Source organism: Lactuca sativa, chromosome 2, assembly GCF_002870075.4.
Source record: "Lactuca sativa cultivar Salinas chromosome 2, Lsat_Salinas_v11, whole genome shotgun sequence".
Taxonomy (NCBI): domain Eukaryota; kingdom Viridiplantae; phylum Streptophyta; class Magnoliopsida; order Asterales; family Asteraceae; genus Lactuca; species Lactuca sativa.
This window is the reverse complement of record NC_056624.2, coordinates 198,311,733-198,325,674: the sequence shown is the minus strand read 5'-3', so window position 1 is coordinate 198,325,674 and position 13,942 is coordinate 198,311,733. Positions and strand designations below refer to the sequence as shown.

General features: G+C 37.0%; 1 protein-coding gene and 1 long non-coding RNA gene across 4 annotated transcripts; one reads left to right on the top strand and one right to left on the bottom strand.

The window, feature by feature from the left end:
* Nucleotides 1–2,296: 2,296 nt before the first annotated feature.
* LOC111921740 (uncharacterized) lies at nt 2,297–5,935 on the top strand. Of its 2 annotated transcripts, none has more exons than XR_006188426.2 (4): nt 2,297–2,865; nt 2,956–5,377; nt 5,446–5,517; nt 5,620–5,935. It is a non-coding gene; the product is annotated as an uncharacterized LOC111921740 (long non-coding RNA). The 2 variants fall into 2 exon arrangements; XR_006188427.2 differs by having other exon boundaries at nt 2,299–2,865; nt 5,203–5,377.
* On the bottom strand, nt 3,210–10,200 carry LOC111921739 (DNA glycosylase/AP lyase ROS1). Of its 2 annotated transcripts, none has more exons than XM_023917316.2 (15): nt 10,057–10,200; nt 8,697–9,501; nt 6,970–8,448; nt 6,791–6,881; nt 5,607–6,704; nt 5,444–5,528; nt 5,186–5,346; nt 4,996–5,115; nt 4,482–4,907; nt 4,359–4,395; nt 4,077–4,274; nt 3,912–3,977; nt 3,705–3,819; nt 3,574–3,612; nt 3,210–3,497 (listed from the first exon to the last, which is right to left on the bottom strand). In XM_023917316.2, the coding sequence occupies exons 2-15, from the start codon at nt 9,331–9,333 to the stop codon at nt 3,385–3,387; spliced, it is 4,665 nt and encodes a 1,554-aa protein (XP_023773084.1). In that variant the 5' UTR covers nt 9,334–9,501; nt 10,057–10,200; the 3' UTR covers nt 3,210–3,384. The 2 variants fall into 2 exon arrangements, with proteins under 2 accessions (XP_023773084.1, XP_023773083.1); XM_023917315.3 differs by having other exon boundaries at nt 8,697–9,506; nt 10,057–10,199.
* Between the last annotated feature and the right edge of the window lie 3,742 nt (nt 10,201–13,942).

Sequence of the window (13,942 nt, the reverse complement as noted above, 5' to 3'; positions counted from 1 at the left end):
TGTTGACTTTTGGGCCTCGGGCTTGAATCAAGCTAGGTTGGGGGTAAAGTAGTCTTTTACCCCAAGCATGGAATTATGGTTATGTATTGGAACCCAATTATTAATTGGGTGTTGTTTGATGTTGACAGTTCGGGAATCTGTCATCCAACAGCTAGGGTTTTGCCCGCGGGACTTCTGCAGTGTGAGGTAAGTTCTCCTCACTATATCAACAGGGTCTAAGGCACCAAGGCTGACCCTTTGCATTGTTATCATGGTTATAGTGTGTTGTTATGTTGTTATGATATGTGCTTGTTTTTTGATTGATTATGTGTTATGAGTATGTCAACATATGTATGTGTATGTTTGGGTTGAGGCAGTCCTGCTTTGTGCTGAAGGCCAACAGACCCAGGGCGGCCCGGATAGACTGAAGGCCCTGCAAGGTGGACCAGTTAGGTTGAAGGCCCGACGAGTGGTCCGGATAGGCTGGAGGCCCTACGAGGCGGTCCAGACGTGCCGAAGGCTCGGGAGCAGTCCAGATAGGTTGTAGGGCCTGCGAGGCGGTCCAGTCAGACTGATGGCTCAGTGATTTGTTAGTTCTGCATCATGGTAGATAGGATGGTGCTATGCTCATGATTTGTTAGATATGTGTTCTGGATATATGATGATGTTATGATTAGTGATCTGTTAGATCTGCATCCTGGTAGTTAGGATGATGTTAATTTAAGGATGTCAACGAGACCAAACGGGGGTGGAAATAGCTGCCTCCGCCCCGCCCCAAAAATCAGTTGTTGCCCCCGCCCCTGGATCCACCTTTTACGCAGCCCCCGGTTACCTCCATTGCCCGCGGTCCCGCCCCCGTTCCCCCAATTTATAAGCTTAAAATTCGATTTTTTTTGCTTAAAAACTGCTTTGTTTTAGGCTAAAAAGACTATTTTTAATAACTTTAAAAACTTAAAACCTAATGTTTTAGAAACTAAAAAATAAAAAATCCAACATTACGAATCTAACATTACAAATTGACAATTCCAACAATCTTACAAATATAAAATACGACAAATTCAACATTACAAATATAAAATACTTACATGTCCAAATATATATGATCAATTCACTACATCTTCAATATCCATTAATTGGAAACGAGAAAGTGAAACCTAACCTAAACCTTAAATTAGAAAATCTATTTTATATTAAATATATATTTTTTACATAAATGTACAACCGGGGCCCCCGCGGGAGTATGGGACGGAAATACCGACACACGACCCCGGTCCCGAAAATAAACAGGGTTTAATTTTGCCCTCGCCCTCGCCCCCGCTCCCACTCCCGTTTTTTAAAAAAAATTTAGTTATATACGGTATCGGGGTCCTATGAGAATGGGGTCCCACGGAGGTTTTTGACATCCCTAGATGTTATGATTAGTGATCTGTTAGATCTGCATCCTGGTAGTTAGGATGATGTTATGATTAGTGATCTGTTAGATTTGTTTGATTGTTTGCGCATGCTATCTAGCTTTTGATATCTATGTGTTGATTGTGTAATTGTGGTTGGGTTGAGGCGGCCCTGCTTTGTGCGGAAGGCTAACAGACCCAGGGCAACCCGGATAGGCTGAAGACCCGGTGCAGGCGGTCCAGTCAGGCCAAAAGGCCCGGAGAACGGTCCAGACAGGCTGTAGGCCCGGGAAGGGCGGACCAGACATGATGAAGGTTCTAAGAGTGGGCCAGATAGACTGGAGGCCCGGTGAGGGTGGTCCAGTCATACTGTAGACTCTATAGTTGTATGGCGTTGGTATTTTGGGGGTAACTCACCAAACATTCGAGCTTACATTTATCGATTATTGTTTCAGGTTCTTCTGATGATCACGGGAAGGCGAAGGCGTGACATACACTTCCTCAATTTGTGACTTTGATTTCTGGGAAAACTCTTATATGAATTTATTTTGAAAACATTTTGTAACAGATAATGATTTTGGATTGTTTGAAAAAGTTTAAAATTTTTGTGAATTTTATGGATGTTACATAACTGTTCTTCTTACATTCGTTCCGCAACAAAGCCCCAACCTCCATTCCAAAAATTCGTCACTTCCGCGGTCAACAAAATGAGAACCGTTTTTTTTAGTGTGATTTTACAATTTTACCCATTCCACCTCATTTCTGCAAAATTATTCACTTTCCTCGGAAGGATTAAGCCTTCCGCAAAGCACCGTTTGCGAAAGTGGCGGTCATTTACCAAAATTGAATTTTTTATGGTCAAAATCTTCAAACCCTCCATTCCGCTTGGTTAATATAAAAAAAACCATAAATTTTCTTTCATTTCCTTCTCTTTTCCTTCCATTTCTTTTGGATTCTCCTTAATTTTAAATCAACATAGAGTGGACCTATAGAGAGGGAAGAGCGAAAACTCGAAGACAGGATGTATACTGTCGCTAAAGAGGAGGGAAAAAACAGAGACGGCCGCAAAAGGTGCAAATACAAGCGCCTAGCGGGAAGATCGCGGTTTCTGATTTTAGTCAATGACAAGCGACAAGTATTCCTTTTTACGAATCCGTCCTTGATTTTCGTTTATGTTTTTATGCTTTTTATCGTCGATGCATACACAAATTTAGATCGCTGCAAGAACTTTGATATTTTAGGGTTACGGGTTTCATCCGTTTAATAATCAACCAGGTAAGAGTGATCTGGAGTTATTTTACAAGTATATGAAGTGTATCTCAGTATCCTCCACATGAGACATCTCCTGTAATCTTTATGTGTCCGTGATTGATTAGTAAGTATAAAAGTTATTATGGTCGTTTTAGCTTAAGTTTGATCTGCAATCTCTATGCAGATATTGGATTTACCATTGTTGCGTTCTTTGTTTGGAGTCCTATCGAATGAGTGTTTAAAGGTTAAATAATCGTTTGTATCAATTTCTTTTTGTTTTCAATATGCTGTTGATTTAACGTTTTTAATCATAAAACCTTCTTGTTAACTGCAGACCACTTAGCAACGGTGGTGAAGTATTTTTTAGTTGAGAACCTCATAGTATGAGGATCCAATGTTATTAGCAAAAGTAGCAACAGATAATAATATCTGTCTTGTGACAAAACTGTAAAACATGTTGGAAGCCAAATTAATTTGGATATCACTTGCAGAAAACAGTGGCTCCCGATAAACTGTATTATTTGAAAGCTGTTAGAAAATACATACATGTATCAGAAAGCAAAAAGAACCTACTCTTTCATCTGTAAATGGCTAACTGGGAAATGAAATAATGATGATAACAATCTTACATCAAATTCTCTCTGCTAAGTTACATACGTCATGACAGTTGAAATGTACAACAATTGGTTAGTCTCTGAAATGTTTTCCCTAAGGCTATTCGTTAACCTGGAGCTTTATATTTGTTTTATGATTCATAGCTCAATTATTTGGCTTCATTCTTTATCTTGATCAACTTGCTTGCTGGAAAGTGTAACCTAGCCATCAGAGGTCTAGGAGCCCTAGTTTTCCGATCAAATCCCCTCACACAAACAAATCCTGCAACCATTCCAAAGTTAAATTACCAGACATTCGATCATTATGAGCTATGTTTGGGAATTGAAGTGATACATACCTTTCCAAAAGCAGTATTGAATCCCCTGAGTAGATAGCCCTAGAATATAAAGGTTTTTTTCTTGTTAACTTTTAGTTAAAAACACATGTCAACTTTAGAAGAGATGTAACATAAGGTTTTTGAAGTTGTACCCCTGAAGATTGTTGATACAGAAGTCCCAAAGTACACTGTTCGTCTTGGTAAATTCCAAATCCATGCCCTTGGCACATCAATCGGGTTCAGGCTTGATGCATGATCTGCAAACATCTGCATAGTGCACATATATATGTATTTGAAGATAGTCCTAAAAAGAAGTAGTTTAGAATTTACAGATTTGCATTATTGTATATAATATATACCTCATTAACTTGGAAATATGTTCCATTGAGTGGAAAGCTCCCTCTCATTGCTGTTCTACATGGTATCTGTTTTGAAACTAGTTAATAACTACTTGATCTAACTTGTTTTACTTCATGGTTACAATATTTATCGTGTATTAGTATTATATAGTTAAAACTACTCACTAGAATAGTTCCTCTAACCACTTGTGAATTAGCTTCCTTTATGCTATTGCATGAAAAACAAGTTGTCTTCTCACACAACCTCCCTGATTCTTGGGCAGAACATTCTCTTTCTGGTGGCTGTATTGAGTTTGCAGTTTCACCAGGTGTCCATATTGCTAGGAGGTAGGGGCTCGGGTCATCAGGTTCCCTTTTTTCCAACTGAAAATAGTACAAAATAGTGGAAGTTAGTTTATAAGGTATTAGCTATGTGTCAATTGACTAGTCAACAACAAAGTCACTAACCCCTTCCAAAAGGCGATGTGAATCTGGAAGTTCATACCTGTATGATATAGACTTACAAGCTGTCATTATTTTAACAAGGTAATTTTTTTTTGATAATTTTAGGAGTTATTTATAAAGACTTACACTTGATGCTCTGTTCTTAGGCGACTAACATCTTTCAGTTTAGGTGTAGGGATGTAAGCAGCATTAGGGCTCAATGCAACTAATGCTTTTGACATATCATCTTGAAGTAGTTTCTTGTCTTGCATTATGCTTTGTAAATTGGTTGTGAATTCTTCCATGTTGAGTTTGATAGTTGGGATTTCATCCGAATCTTCATAGTATTGTTCCTCAATGTCACTTAGTGTTAGTTCCGTGGCTTCTGGCTCAGGTGTTGTTGGTTCTTCAATAATTGGTTCACATTTCTTCTCAAAATCACCTTCACTTTTATTCTCAGCTTCAGGCAGTGGCATAGGCGTAATAACCACATGTGGTACTGGATCTGTTGGAATAGGAGCATTTGAAGCCACTATCTTTTTTCCCTCTGGACCTGGTAGTGCAAGCCTTGCACTGCACCATTATAGATGAATGCTTCATTTTTTAAACCATTAAAAAAAGAAAAAATATATATATACATGTGGATAATAGATTCATGTACCTTGCAAAAGCACTGGCAAAGTGTCTACATTCAGCTCTCATTGGACATGCATTGCAGTTTGGTTTACTTTTTGTGCAAAAAACCTTTCCAAATGTAATCATCTGGTAGTGTAGCTCATATCTATCAAAGAAGCACATATTAGTGATTATCTTTTTTATATTTTATGATGTCTGTATAGTTACAAACTTACAATGTTAATTGATCCAGCTTGCACAGTCTAGGCCAAAGATATTTCTGAATGGAATCCAACACTGGATACATCTCAAGAAGATGCAGTTGTAGGGACTCTGGTAGTGGTTGCAGAGGAACCCACCCCAGTCTCACTGCTATCCTCCCAACATTTGTGTCCACCTGGCAAACATGATATCATGAATATACAAGAGTAAGACTTCACTAACATGTCAAATTTTATAAAGTTTCATTTTTTGAACTTTGGACATTCACTTACAGGGAAGGCAAGATGATGAAGTGTCAATAGGCGAACACACTCCACACTTTTCAGCCCCAATCCTCGAAAACTCAGTAAGTACTCCCTTCAATACAAAAGATTATATAAATTGATTACAATAATTCAATATAAACAACTGGATCTTGTATTCTTGTGTGCTTACTTTGCTTTTTCAGGTGGTGCATCTCTCAACCATTCTAGATCAATCTTTCCATGATCTCTCACCAGGCGATTGAGAAAGTTCTGCATCCTTTCAGCTAACAGGTTGTTCATTCCACGTTCTTTAATAGCATCAGAAATTTCATTCACAGGTGCATGTCTGAATGCTTCATAATCAAGGGAATCACTTGCATCTGTACTTTGATCTTTCTTTTCACCATTGGACATCGCCTGCTTTCTCAAGCTGTCCCAGTTCATTGCTATGTTCCTTTCATCATCAGCTATCCGTTTTTTTTCCTTGGACGTATTTGCCCCTGCCCCACTTGTTGATTCTTGAGAGACATTCTGCTCTTTTGAGTTTGCTTTAACTTTGATCGGTATTTCTTCAATAATGGCAGATTCTTGTTTTTGGGTACCATTTTCATCATGTGCAGTTTTTAGATCTTCTGCTTCTGAATTTGACCCTGAGCTTGACGTATTTGCCCCTGCCTCGTTTGGTGGTTCTTGAGAAACATTCTGCTCCTTTGAGTTTGCTTCAACTTTGATTGGCATTCCTTCAAGAATGGCAGATTCTTGTTTTTTGGCACCGTTTTCTTCATTTGAAGTTGTTAGATCTTCCGCTTCTTGTTTTTGGGTACCATTTTCACCATGTGCAGTTGTTAGATCTTCTGCTTCTGAGTTTGACCCTGAGCCTGACATATTTGCCCCTGCCCTACTTGATGGTTCTTGAGAAACATTCTGCTCCTTTGAACTTTCTTCAACTTTCATCGGTATTCCTTCAAGAATGGCAGATTCTTGTTTTTTGGCACCATTTTCATCACATGCAGTTGTCAGATCTTCTGCTTCTTGTTTTTGGGCACCATTTTCACCATTTGGAGCTGTTAGATCTTCTGCTTCTGAGTTTGACCCTGAGCTTGACCTAATTTCATCAACAATTTGAACTGTGGATGACTTGAAGGAATCTTCGGTTGCTGGTTCCTTTATATTTTCGTGACATTTTATGATGTCTTCTTCCTCTGCTACTTCTATGGGTTTTTCACATCCTCCATCTTGGAAGCTAGTTTTAAGGGGGAATTTTGCTGCAAGAGCCATGAAGGCAGAACTGCATACATTATAAGAAAGACAAAGCCCATAAGTTGCTATTATTAGCAGGTTTTATTTCTAAAGGTAATCAGACAACACAAACACCTTGAAAGATGATCCGAAACATTCTGTGTCAGAAATACACCAATCACTGAGTCAACAACAGATCCTTTCCATCTTGAAAATCGTCTATCTCCTGAAAAAGGTATAATTTAAATAAAATCTTTTATGGATACTTTTTATTTTAATCTGGCTATAGATGATATATATAATTTTTTATGTACCTTGAACAAGATGCATACGTGCAATGAATGAGTCAGCACGTCCACGAAACACTCTTCTTTCATTTTCCCACCATTTTTCTTTATCTTTTTCTAGATTCTCACCACCACCACCACCACCACCCTCACTCCCTTCCTTCTCCATTAGTAACCTCCAAAGCCTGTCTGTTTCTGGATCCAGGTCAACTTTAGGACGTTGATTTCTTTTCTTTATAGGCTCAAATGGAACAATGGCATTACTACCTCTGTATAAAACAAGTTCATTTTCTCTTTTCTTTTTGTCATCATAGATATGCATACGCTGTAGCTTATATGTAACATATTCAACCGAAACTTCATCTTTCTCCACCCTCCATCCACTTAATGCACCCTGCTTCTTTTCTAATAAAGTAGCAGGGTAAGTTATAACCCCATATCTAATGCCCTCTTTCGGTGGAATAGGTGGCGGCTGATTCCATCCTATCACATGGCCCTGGGTATGGAATTGTAATGATTCTGGTCGATACTGACAGTTGATGACATTTGTGGTTGTGGGGTTGACTTTTTGACCATAAGGATGAAGTAGCTGCATCATTGAGCCGTTTCCATAGATGCCATTCATTTGTCTTGAAGGTTCTTGAAACTCACTTTGTATCTTTATTTTCTTGTTGTTTTCCAAGAAAATGTTGTGATCATGAGCACGATGTGCAACACCTAGCAGTAGTTTCTGGTACAAAAACAGAGAATCCATGGCAGAATTCTGTCTCTTGATGCCTCTTCTTTCATCTAAACTTATACTATGTTGCATCTTTTGAAGGTTTGCAGGGACCATGTGATACCCGTTTTCCCGTGGACTCATGTTCATGTTTCTTGCAAGCACGTTTATAGCATGGTGCGTTGTTTTTGGTATTGGAACATTTAACACAGGCAATGACGTGTATTTAGTGCCATTTATCTTTCTACCTTGTTCTATATCTTGAGGATTGACATTTAGGTTTATACCCAAGTCAAAGTTGAGCTGTTTTCTGCATGATTTGACTGGGGTATCGTCTCCTGTGTTTTGCTGTTGACCTTTGGTTTTGTCAATGTTCTTCTTCCGTACATATTTCCTTTTCCCGACACTTGTCCCTGGGGTTTTTTGTTGTGTTTCTGAATTTTCGACACCCTTTCTCCTCACATACTTTCTTTTTACTCGTGTCTCACCAGGGGTAGTGCCGTCTTTTTGATCTTTGTTGGGCTTTTTTGGTTTAATCACCCGTGGGCGGTGTTTTTTTCTTCTTGTGGGCGTCTTTTGCTGGGGTGTTTTGCTTAAGTCAACGCCCTGTTCTTCTTTATCCTCGGGAACAACTTGTTCTTTATGTGTTGTTGAAACTGCAGAAGGTGGGGAGTCCCCATTGGTTGGAGAGTTGACATTTTCTGCTACACGTTGGCTGTCGTTATGCTTAGCTGGCGTGATAGGAGCAAGTGGTACAGAATCAGTTATGGTAGAGGAGGTTGCTCCACCTGTGAGAAACAAAACAAAAAAAAAAAACATTTCTCAATTTCATTATTGAATGTATGTGTAAGTTTACTATGAGTAAAGGAGCTAATTTGTACATCTAGATATGCAAACAAACATTGTTCTTGTTAAAATGGAAAACCAATATTAAGATTTGCCAAAGCTAGTAAATAGTTAAAACCTAAACTACACTAATACTAGATCAACATTGTACGTTGATTTATCTAAACTTGATAATAAGAAAATTACTCACCTTTTGAGGTGTGTTCATCAGGCAACTTGTGAGTTTGTCGAGTTCCAAGCATAGAAGTTGAAGGAGATCTTTTACTAGTGTTGGTTTCAACTTGAAGACCACGTGATCTATTTGAAAGATGGATTCCATAGTTTTGTGGTTCATGTGAACTCTTGGAACAAACAATAGATGCTAAATGATTGCATTTCCAATTTGCGGGGTCATTAGATAAAAAGTATGGGACTGATGTTGCGTCTGAGCTTGTGGAGAAGGTCCTCTTCTTTGTATTATCAACTGTCTCTTCTTTCAACAAACCGGTGTACATCCCGATCAAATCCTGCCAATTATCGGTACCCGATTCCTTTTCTTGCATGCCAACCGACCTAAGCTTGTCTGGAGTCACAGGTGTCCAGGAGGAATTATTCCTGTGAGGAAATGAGGTTCCATGACCATGAGTTGCTGGTTTCCAATCGTTTGCTCTTTGGACAATTCCATTCGCCCCCTCTGTGGTATCCGCATTTCCTCCAGCTGTTGCAGTCAAGGAATCCTGATTACACACGGTTCCACTCTCACGTGGAATAGGCATTCCACGAGCCACAGAATTCCAGGTATCACCATTTCCATGCTTTGGGAATGGAAAACCCCTCTCAAAGTTCATACTTTAACTCACAACCACCACCAACCACCAACCACCAAGATCTCTCTTACTTTTTGCACTCAAATGTTCCTAAATTTCAATCTTTTCCTCAAACTTAAATTCTCTGAATCAAATTGTCGGTATGGAATGGAATGAGCTCTCCGTGGATCCAAATTCCTTGTCTTGAACCTAACCTGCCAAAAAACCCCAATTACATTTTTTCACTGAAGTCATCATATACCTAATGGTATAATTCAACAGTGAGAAATACAGATACAGATATACATGTTACACACACCAGGCATTTTTTTGGGGCTAAATAAAAAAGCTTTCGTGCAAAGTACACTGAACTACCAAATACAATGGCAATTATTGCCCAGAAAATTTATCGAAAAATCCAAATTTGCTTTGCCTGTGAACAAATGATTTTACACATGAAAAATTACCAAATGATCGAGATCAAAGAGAAGAAAAAAGAAAAATCAAATATTTCAAACACCAGAACTGGCATGGCCCAATAAATTTAAAGGATTTAGTTCCACAATTGTTAAGTGGGGTTTTAATGAATTAAAAAGAGCACACAGAAATTAATTTGAAACCATGGAAAATCCCAACGGAATCGCATGGTTAATTCGTTTGGAAATGCGAATCACGCCAACTTAATTGATTTAGAAAGTGGGAAAAGAATGCAAGACATGTGAGAGAGAATCAGCAAAATTGTATCTCAGGTAAGGCTGAGCTCACCGATCTCTGGCTCTGGCATCATCGCCGGAGCAATTCGCCGTAAGAGTCGATTATGAAAAGCCAAGTCAGTGTGTGTGTGTGTGTGTGTTTGTATGTGAGAGAGGGAAAGATAGAGAAAGAGAGGGAGAGGCCACCAATATAGTACTTGGTATTTATAAGAGAGCACATCCTAGTGATCCCACAACGTCAAATCTCATTCAAGCCCTTAAAATCCACAAGTAACTCCATCATTTACTTCTTTTTTACCTGTACTATAAATATAATTAAACTAGGGTTATTAACAAGAATAACCACATTTATTTAGAGAATATAGGCATTTGACTAATACCATTGGAGTTTACAATGACCATCTTGTTTGTATATAAACATAATCCGACACGTGGTACCCACTACATCTTGGAACTACGTTTTGATTTCTCTGAAAAAATCCGATGAGTATTTTGAGTGAACCAAGTTAGTTTTATGTTTTCAAGTTTCACGACTTGTTAGATTTTTTAAAAAATTATTTGCCATGCGATTAACAAATACGAAAACTGAAGAACAAGTTTGTAATTGTTTTGATATGGTTGGATACATTAGGTATGGCTACCACTTGTAGTTGTGATTAGGTTTTTATCTTGTTTAGTAGGGATCTTCGACAATTTGTTGTTCGATTAGAGAACCTAGAAATACCTACCATTTTATTTGGAACAAAAACCCTAGTTTGAAATATGAAGAACCATTTCGGAAAGGGTTAGCTTTTTAATTTAGTATGCATACTTAGGTTTTACTAGCTGTGGTTTGCTATGTAGTTAAGTATTGAGTATATATAAGTATGTGTGATTTTCAAACAACAAAGTTTTCTGAATTAGTTAATATTCCAAATAAGTTTGAAGACACACCTCATTACTTTGTATTAATGTTGCTTAGAAAAAGTAAGTTACACATACGAGGAGATACTAACTCACACCCTTGAACTTTTAGAATTAGAGTTATTTCCATTAAGTGATTGATTAATATCTAATCTATTATATCCACATTTTAATGATCTCTTATTATATCATACTAACTAAATTTTTATTTATAGAGAGAATCATCGTTTGTGAAATAAAAAACGAAATTTATATCTACTAAAGCCAAAGCTTAATGTAAGGAGGCTGGAGGAGGTGTTACTCAAACTGAAAGCATATAAAACTCATAAAGATGAGATTAGGTCAAAATTTTATTTGACTATTATTTTTGAGTAGTCAATTGTGTTATTCCATGTTTATAACTCCACAATCTAGTCAATTTTTTATGCAATAGTTTTTTTTAAACAATATAGTTGTTGAAAATTTAATTGTTTTTTCACATTCTAAAACATTTATTGTTGCGTCATCTTCGTCATTAGAATCTAAAGTGGTACGTGTGGAGGTTATATGGCGAGGCCATATTGACAACACTATGATGGACTTCATTAATGTGTATAAGAGCAATTGGAAGAAATATAGATGCCATTATTGGCCTCAGAAGCCAATGAGCGTAGAAAGTTAGTGGTTTGTCATATGAAAATGCTTTTGATTGCAATGTATAAAGATATGCAAAAGTTTATAAGTCAATGGAAAGAATTGAAAAAAGCACATGTGCTCGGAGTTTTATTGATCGACACAACCATGAATTGAAATCTACATGGAATTTTATGAACTTCACATAGACAATGCTTGGTTGGAAGTTCTGTAAGTCCCAAGTACACTTTCAATTGAAGAGAAGATGATATGTAATGTATTTTGAACACTAGTATTTCATTTGTTTTCATTTCCTTTAATGACGGTTTTATTCATTTCCATACTCATACCAAAACGACATGAAACACTATAAGAACCTTATAAACATATGGCAATGACGTGGCATGATTAGCCTTAAACAACATCATAATAATAAAAACACTAAAAATGTTGAAAGCCAAAAAACACTAAAAATGTTGGATTCACTAAGATGTTAAGTCATCTTACTTGGCCGTTGCATTTCAATGAATATATCTTTGTACCAAATGTTAGGTAATTTTCGTTATACCACTCAAAATACCTACAACATGTATTATTGACTAGAAAATATGGGGAAAAATAACACCTACATGAGTGTGTGTGAGAGAGAGAAAGAAGATCAATAAAGAACTAAATTGAGAGAAAAAATAGAGCCCCATTTGTTTTTTCAACCAAAACACGCATGTTGCTGGTAGGATTTTGAAGAATGATAACAACACATCACATATACAAATGGTCCCTTGTTGTTTGAGATAAGTTGCATGTTTGATCTCTATTTTTCTTCTTCTTTTTATTAATAATTTGGACAATCTTATTTTTTGTTGTTTTTTTAGTCTCATCAGATACAAAAATACTATTATATCATTATTTATTTTTTTAAACTTTTTTTTTCTCGTAATTGTTGAACAATGAACTCTGTGATTTAGGTTTGTTCTTAATCGCAATAACTTCTATAATCCACTGGCATATTAGCAAAACCCAAAAAAAGAAAGAACATGAACATAGTTTCATGTTGTTGCCACTATTGCTATAATGAAGCGAACCAAACATCATTTCTCATTTCCTAAGATGATGCACTATGGGGCTAATAACATCGTTGTTATCGACGTGTAACATCAAAAACGTTGTTGTAAAGGGGGAATACCCCCCCCCCCCTCCCCCACCCACCCACTTATCGTTATCTCCGGTTGCCATTGAATCTCGTTGCCGTTGCAACAGGAAGAAACGTGCAAAATTGAACGTCGAAGTCCACTTCGTTTAAAAATAATAATAAATTTTTTACCTATAAATTTATTTCATTCTCATACATTTTTTACACATTTCATTTTTTTCTTTTTCTATATTCCTTACAATTTTAAAACTTTTCAAAAAAAGTTATGAATCCTTTCGACTCGCCCGACAATGACAGTGACGATATATTCATCACTATGATGTACCAGTATTACAACAACGAACTATTACAAATAGATCCAACTCCTTTACTAACAAAACGTGTGTTGCTAAATAGAAATTTTGAGGAAGGACATGAAAGTCTATATCACAATTACTTTGCAGATAATTGTGTATATGAGTCGAAAGAGTTCAAAAGAAGATTTCTTTTGAGTAGCAATGTGTTCCTACGGATCACCAATGCCTTGGAAAGCCGGTATTGTTTCTTTAACTTTAATACATATTTACTATATTTTTTATACAAAATAAATACAAATTTACTACATTTTTAATACTATGTACTATATTTTTAAAACATAATTAATATATGTTTAGGTATACATTTATCCATTTGAGATATGATGCTAGAGGTAGATGACGATTCACAACGTTATAGAAATGTGCTGCAATCATTCGTTTGATGGTTATGGGGGAGTCACTCGACACCATAGACGATTATATGAGAATGTTCGAAAGAACTGCATGAGAAAGTTTGTATAGATTGTCAAAAGGTATTGTGGAAACATTCAGAGACATATATTTGTGGAAACCTTTGTTGCATGATATGCAAGAACTTTATGCAGCACATGAAGAAAGACATGGGTTTCTCAAAATGATTGGAAGCATTGGTTGCACGCATTGGAAATAGAAAAATTACCTAGTAGCATGGATAGGGCAATATGCAAGTGGTCATCATGGTTCGCCTTCGTTGGTTTTAGAGGCTGTTGCTTCCCAAGATTTATGAATTTGGCATTCATTTTTCGGGGTTGCGGGTTCCTACAACGATGTCAATGTTCTTGATCAGTCGCCAACATTCAACAAAGGTCCCGAATGCTCCTTTCACAGTGAATGGAAATGAATACAAGTTCGTGTATTACCTTAAGAATGTAACATACCTTATGTATTCCACATTCGTGAAGGTATTCTGACACCCGATTGAAGAAAAAGATAAATTA